Below are 7,324 nucleotides of genomic sequence, written 5' to 3'. Positions count from 1 at the left end.
AAACATAATAAACTAGGAGGGTGTCCTGACTCCATATCTAACATCACTGACTATAAATATTTGCCTTTTGAGAGCTGAACATAATAGCACTAATGGCCAGGATACAGGTGCTTCGGTTAAAAGCGTTGCTCACACGTCAGAGACAGGGGAAATAAAAATATTATGTTAACTATAATTACAGCTTCTGAATGGGCCAAAAGAACACACACACCGGTGTTATCATCCTCCAGACCGGCTGCTCTAAAATATCACATTAATGTGTGGTCCGACTCAGGAAGTGAACCAAAGAGCAAAAATAACCTTGACCTTACTGCCAGTACAACATGTGAGACTCCTATTAATGCTATGAGCACAGTGGTTTGATGTAATGAAGTAAAAACTACTAGAGTCAAAAATGTCTTTCTTTTTTTATTTTGTTCTGGAAAAGAAAATCACATAAATAAAAATCACTTCAAAACTGCAGGACAGGATTTGAAAGGGTGGAACACTTTAATTCACATTTTTTTTGCATGACAGCTTAACATGGATGTGAGGGAGTTCCTCCTCTAATGGTGGTAAGACAACATGACAACATACCAAAGTCTTGCTACAGTGCATTTGATATTTGACTCCCTTTTAAAAAAGTTGCTTAACAATGCAGCCGCTGAGAGCAGCTTTTATGTTGCCTTTAATCAATACAGTGCAATGCATTGCAATGACAGACATTGATCTGATCTTATAAAATTCACCGCTGATGTGCCTCTGAGCAAGGCCCCGAGCTGCTTTAGTGGCTGACAGATCCAACTGGTTTCACTGGGCAGCTTCCAGGTGCGAATGTGTCTAACAATGTGAGCGTGAGCAGGGCGTTCCTGAGAAGCTTTCAAAGAAACTACCCTGAATAATTTACAAAAGATCTATTCAACGATCAATTTATTAATCACAGTGCTATTGATCATCTAAATTAAAGCCAGAAACCAGATAGTTATGCATCATATCTCTTTTCATGAAATACAGAATATCTCAAGGAGCTTCTGCATTTTTTGCTTTTCCGTTTCATAAATAAATATCGTCCAATAAGAAATATAAAAACAACTGTAACATCATTATTTTAAAAACGGTTGAAGGTGGTTAAAGTCTCTATAAATACAGTTAGCTTAAATAAATAAATTAAAATTATAAATATACCGTTTACTGTACACAAAAAAAAGATGGACTTGTGCAGGAAAAATACAAAATGCTTTTTTGTTCAAAATCTTGTCCAGTTCAGTCTGAAACGTCTTGTTTTCACACAGTCAAGAAGCAGCACAGAGTCTAGACGTGTTCCTTCTTCTTCTCGTCCCTTCGTGCTCGTCACATGCTGCTCGTCACATCTCCGGTCCATCCTCTGGGCCGTTTAGTATTCCAGTTTCAGGTGGGCCGACTTCTTATGAGGCCTTTAGGAATATGTTCACCTGCCCGTGTTTCATCTGAGCGTCTAGCAGAGGGTTCAAGGCAAGACGACAACCTCGGTTCCCTTCTTCATGTACGATCCTCTTCCCTCTAGGACCTCCTCTCGCAGTTCACTTCTCTTTTTCTATTTTGAGGTAGAATTTCCACATCTTTGCCTAACGGGGAAAAAAAGAGAGAGACAATGAGTAAAAATCATTAAGGCAACGAAGAAGAAAGAAAAATGTTTGTCAGTGTCTCACGGCAGTTTGTGAAATAGTCACAAAATGGAATCTATTTGATTCGTGTACATAGACACGACTTTCCCTTTTTTTTCGGGACGCTCGGCATGACTTTCAAAGATGTATTTTTTGTCTGTTTCCCTACGAATGTCGAATGTGACGCATGTGTCAATTTCCGCCCCAGTCTTTTCAAAATAAAACTAATATTTAGTTAGGTTTAGGAAAAGATCGACTTGGTTAGGTTTAGGCAACAAAATTATTTAGTTAGGTTTAAGAGATTGAGGTTTTGGTTAAAATAAAACCGGAGGTGATGTAACTTAAGTACGGAAGTTACGTGACAAAAACTTCTTGGGTAGGTTTAGGAAAAGATCGTTGTTCAGGTTAAAATAAAGGCGGAGGTGGCGTAACTTAAGTACGAAAGTTATGGGATAAATAAAAACACTGACTTCCGGTTTCACACAGGGTACGAACACCGGCGGTGTTTTTTGACCCACTCATCCACCCCGACCTCCTTCCTATGCAGAGTTCGCCACTCTTTATACTTCCCGGTTCACAATTACGTGGATTACATAAGAATCGATTTCATGCTGACCATCATGAAAAAAAGGGAAGTTTGTGTCTATGCACACGAATCAATACACTGAATTTCATGACTAGTTCATGAACTCCTGTGCGACAGGGTGTAAGGGTTGTAGCCCTGTTCCTCACCTCTCTTTGTCTCTTCAGTGGTTGGACGCTAACCCTAGTTTGACCTTCTCTTCATTCTCTACATCGTACGCTCCCCGCTTGTGAAACCTGCAATTGACAAAAGAGAAGGAGCTTGTTCAGACTATTTATTGTCTATGACAAGTATCAGCCAAATCTCTAGAAAAGCCCTTTATCTGTGTATGTGTATGGTTGTTTGTGAGTGAATCTGTGTGTGTTTTATTCACCTGAGCAACAATAAAAGGCCTATGATGGTGAGGCAGATGGACGACAGCACCACCGCCACCACGGCCAGAGCTGTGGTCCGGTTGTAGCCCTCCTGGGGCCTCTCCACGGACAACATGAAGAACTGACACCTTTCACCGGAGTAGCCCGTGTGGCACCTGCAGACGGGACAGAGAGGGCATCGGTTAATCATTGGATGGATCCCAAAATGGTGGAGATGGTGTCCAAATAGATGCAATTAGCTACTACTTACACACAGGACGGGGCGTGGATGTCCCTCAGGTACTGGCAGGTGCCGTGAATGCAGAAATCTTTGTACTTTCTCAGGCAAGGATTCCTCTTCTTCCCTTTGCCTTTCCCCTTCTTCCTTCCCTTTCCTCTCCTCCTCTTCCCGTCAGTGCTCTCAGTCTCCAGGATGGCAGACGGGTCTTTTGGTTTGCTCACCATGGCAACTAATCAAAAACAGAACCAAAAGAAAATTACATTTCATTGTCTTTCTTCACAAGTGGTGAGAAATTCTGAGGAAATGACAGACTCCCTTACTTTGTGGCAGATCTTCGTAGTCTCCAGACATGCCATCCTCGTACTCGTCTTCATAATAATAATCGCCATCGTACTCCTCAACCTCGCCTCCCTGACCATACTCCGAAGCTGTCGTCGCACCAACGCTTCTGCTCTCCTCCTCCACCCTCCTGTTTCTGGTCGTGTCCAAGTTAATAACAGCTGTGTGCCGCTGCCTGTCGCTCTCATACCTGTCGACTGCAGCACCGTTGGACGGTCTGGACACCACTGGAGGAAGGAATAAAATGAAAAATGTGTTAAAAAACTGCATTGTAAGTTTGGTTTGATACAATAGACCCCCCAAAAGCAGCTCAGAAACTCTTCCTCTAGGGGGACGATCTGTGCACACAGGTTAGTGTGCCAAGGTGGGAGGACCTCTGAGGGGCAAGTCGAAACATGTTGTGCACAAGGAAGCCCCAGGCTGCATTTTTGGGGCTTTCAGTGCAATCACACTGATCCCTGTTAAGCTCAGATACAGAGCATGGTCCTTAAGGGTTGGGAAGTATTGCTCAGGAGCACTTTGGCAGAGTGGGAAGCTGACCAAAAGTGGACCAGAAAGAAAGGCAAGGTCCTCCCTCAAGAGGGACAGTTTAGATATGTGGGCTTTGGAAGGGGAAATGTAGAGGAGGGAGGGTAAATAGAAGTTGGCATATACTCTCTGTGTCTCATACACACACACGAGATGCATGGACAGACAGTTAGCTAATGTCAGGCAAGAATATGAGTTAAAAATAAAATGTATCCAGTTACATAAAGCATGCTCTAAAATAGAGAGATGACCCCATTAGCTCCTGAATAGACCTGGCATCATGAAAAAAGCCTTAAAGGTTATGAAGTTTACAAGACATGCTGGAGAAGTTTAGATCTGACACTGTCTCACACAGGTAAGACACATAAAACATAGTCACTAAAACAGAGAGATCAATAATCATATTACACATGAACTCACCCAAGGTGTGAACCAGCAGTAGGAGCACAACACTGAAAATCCTCATGATGGCCAAAACTTCCAGGGATTTTTTTTACGAGGGAAAAAATAAGTTGTATTCCTTCCACTTGTATTATTCTTGTAATAGTCCTTCCTTTTTCGCTTTTTTTTTTTTTTTTCTTTTTTTCTCTCGATGTGTTTTTTTTGTGTGAATTAATTCCTCCTGCTGTTTTCGACCTCTTCTCGTTATTTCAGAGGGCTGGAGAGTCCCGGATGTTCCAGTGTGAGAGGAGCAGAGTGAAGGAGCGTCTGTGAAGAGGCTCGGCTGTATTTATGGCTCTCCAGCTCCACACACACCACGACTCCTCCTCCTCCACCTACACACAGAGGCTGCTCACTGCTGCACACTGGAGGCACTACTGGCTGAACATGTATGACACAAAAGTGAGGACTTATGTTATAAAAGATATTACTGCATTCATTATAATGGATTATTATTAGGCTATAATCACTTTGGTGTGCAGCTACAGTGTGTGGCCACTTTAAATACTCTGATGGCCACAATGACAGGCTAATGTATTAATATTTAAGTGATTTTTGCCTATTAAATGTAGACCCTATTTATCCTGTATACGTTTCCATGGAAGTGGTTGGAAATTCATTCTATGGTTATTTTTTTATTTTTTTAGCAATGATAGCCTATAATATTGCCAATGAATCTGTTTGTCACATTTTAAAAAGCTTTCACTTACCTGAAGGACCCTTAATTGTCTTTCAAAACACTGACTCTCATAAGCAACAGCATCAGGTCAAATTACTTCCCTTGTTTTTATTTTTAAGTATTAAAAAGAATAGCCCTAACTTAAGTTATGATTGTCAATACATTGTTTTACTATCACTCTGCTGTCTTGGACTTTAAGTTGTTTCCTCTTTTTTATTTGTTGGCTAGATATAGATAGATAGATAGATAGATAGATAGATAGATAGATAGATAGAGGAATTTGAAGTATTATAACAGTTAAGTCACATAAAATACAAAAAATATAAATAGAATATATTGTAAAATGTGCCCCTCTTTATTTAAAGTTGCACTATTAATAACTATGTAATAATAATAATAATAATAATAATAATAATAATAATAATAATACAATTACTTATTTTTTTGTACCCATTCACTCACACTTGCATTCTGGCTCAAGGGATTCAGAGTTGTTGAGTCCAGATGAGTCCAGTGTTTTAAGCATAGACACACACACATATAAGAGTGCAAAGTAGCCCTCACGAACATTTAAAGTAAAATAATTACTGATATTGAAAACTGGTAGACAGCCAAATTGTACAAAATATATAACTGCACGGTTTAAACTGGACTGGTGAATTTCTTTAAGCCTATAAATAATAAAAGCACCTTGTAAGAGGTTAATGCACAGCTTGTCTGTGCCACCACGTGGTGAAACATGAGAACTACAGCACACCTGCTCTGAGTATACCTGAGGACTACATAATGGGACTTGTTTGAAGTTGTAAAAAGGAGTGGCCATAAGTCTCTAATTTGCTCATTACGTCTAATTATCTTGTCAGAAAAAGTTCTGAGATTAAGAATAATTATTATTCTTTTAAAGAAGGTTGTTTTCATAATATTTGTAAAAGGACTTGTTGCTATAGTGTCAGATTTGGAAATATGGGAGCAAGATAAGTGATACCTGTACTTTTCCTACTGTGACATGCAGAAAGGCCTTTAGTGTTGGCTTTTAGAGTGGGTCAAGGTCTCAAGATTAGATAAAAAGGGCTCACTACTGCACTCACGCTCCAGTCCAGCAGGTGGCGGTAATGCACATAATAAAGTGACTTCCTACCAACAATAACTCCAAAGCTTTGGGTTCCTGCACACATAGGGGTGGAAGGAAATGAGAATGCAGATATATTGGCCAAACAATCATTAAAACGACACTTAATTGACATACAAATACCGTTAAGTAAAGCAGAGTTTAAAACTATCATTAAGGACTACATGCACAACACCTGGCAAGAATACTGGGACTAAAGTGACACAGGGAGACAATCTGTACAGTATGCAGAAACATGTAGGAGCCCGAGGGAAGAGATGGTCATTACCTGTCTGAAAATTAGGACATACAGGAATAAACCAAACACTCCATAGAATAGGCAAGCACCCAACTGGACTAATGCACACACTGTAATAAACCGGACACTATCAAGCATGTTCTTATAGAGTGCAACAAATATGACAAAGAAAGAAGGGAATTGCTATCGGGAGTAGATGATGGAAATATTACAATGGGGAATCTGCTAGGATAGATATATAAGAAAGTACACAATCTTCTAATTAATTACTTAAAGGGACTGTTTGTAACTTTCAGAAATGCTTCTTAACAGCGACACCTGTGGCCGTGAAATCAACGAAAGTCAGCGTCGGGCTCGCGCTTGCTCGCTCTCAATATACCTGAACGAGCATCACTCAAAACAGTGAGGCGACACACGTCAGCTAAAACCACAATATCACTCTATATTTCAGCTGCTTGGCAGTAATGTTAGCTGACCAGACGAAGGTCTCTCCATGAATCCCTGCTGGTCCTAGTGTTGGCTTTTCCTGCCTCAGCCTCCCGACCGCGGTCGGAGGGAACAGGGGAGACACCGGAGTTTTGGTCGAAGACGATAACGTTTCTCTCTGCGGAGCCCCGTCACTTCACAAGACACGGGAAACCTCTGTTGGTCTGGAGGAGCTGCAGCATTTATTTCTGCACAAACGTCCACTGTACATTCACTAGATATTCTCAGAGCTACGAAGTCTTCTGCAGTGTGTAGTTTGCACACATGCACGTGAGGTGGAGCAAGCTGAGTGAAGGCAAGCAGACAGGCAGAGGAGCAGAGGAGCAGAGACTCCGGTCCTGGAGACCAAAGCTACGGTCTCCCCCACGTACTCTGACCGCGGCCAACACTGTTTAACAGACAGGCTTCACTAGATATAACTTTGAGGTTTTCGTGCTTCCGTGTAGTTTGTGTTGGAGTCTTGTCTGAGTCTGAACAGCGTAGCCACACGAGAGCGTGCATGGGACACTGACCCGGATTGATTTATACCTGTAAAAAGTTACAAACAGTCCCTTTAAAGGGACTATTTGTAACTTTGTAAGCGTATAAATGTAGCGGGTCGGCACACATGCGCGCTCGCATATGCGCGTTCGCGTGTAGCCGCTGTACCCTCCTCCTCTGCCTGCTCGCCTTCACTCAGACAGCT

At 41.5% G+C, this 7,324-nt stretch overlaps 1 protein-coding gene across 2 annotated transcripts; it reads right to left on the bottom strand.

Annotated features, from left to right (window-relative positions):
* Positions 1-396: 396 nt before the first annotated feature.
* On the bottom strand, positions 397-4,387 carry hbegfa (heparin-binding EGF-like growth factor a). 2 transcript variants are annotated; one of them, XM_037779805.1, is made up of 6 exons: positions 4,087-4,386; positions 3,120-3,365; positions 2,830-3,028; positions 2,579-2,734; positions 2,355-2,441; positions 397-1,583 (listed from the first exon to the last, which is right to left on the bottom strand). In XM_037779805.1, exons 1-5 carry the CDS (start codon positions 4,130-4,132, stop codon positions 2,369-2,371), a joined length of 720 nt encoding a protein of 239 aa, XP_037635733.1. In that variant the 5' UTR covers positions 4,133-4,386; the 3' UTR covers positions 397-1,583; positions 2,355-2,368. The 2 variants fall into 2 exon arrangements, with proteins under 2 accessions (XP_037635733.1, XP_037635734.1); XM_037779806.1 differs by lacking the exon at positions 2,355-2,441 and having other exon boundaries at positions 4,087-4,387.
* Between the last annotated feature and the right edge of the window lie 2,937 nt (positions 4,388-7,324).

The sequence above is a fragment of the Sebastes umbrosus genome, chromosome 9 (genome assembly GCF_015220745.1).
Source record: "Sebastes umbrosus isolate fSebUmb1 chromosome 9, fSebUmb1.pri, whole genome shotgun sequence".
NCBI classification, from domain to species: domain Eukaryota; kingdom Metazoa; phylum Chordata; class Actinopteri; order Perciformes; family Sebastidae; genus Sebastes; species Sebastes umbrosus.
Note: the sequence above shows the minus strand (reverse complement) of the source record. Positions and strands in the feature narration are given on the sequence as shown.

Excerpts from the sequence above, each read along its gene's own strand:
- hbegfa (XM_037779805.1), bottom strand. The coding sequence starts at position 4,132 with ATGAGGATTTTCAGTGTTGTGCTCCTACTGCTGGTTCACACCTTGG. Across the intron at positions 3,366-4,086 it reads ACTGCTGGTTCACACCTTGG|TGGTGTCCAGACCGTCCAAC; the intron begins GTGAGTTCATGT and ends TCCTTCCTCCAG. Across the intron at positions 3,029-3,119 it reads CTACGAAGATCTGCCACAAA|TTGCCATGGTGAGCAAACCA; the intron begins GTAAGGGAGTCT and ends GTTTTTGATTAG.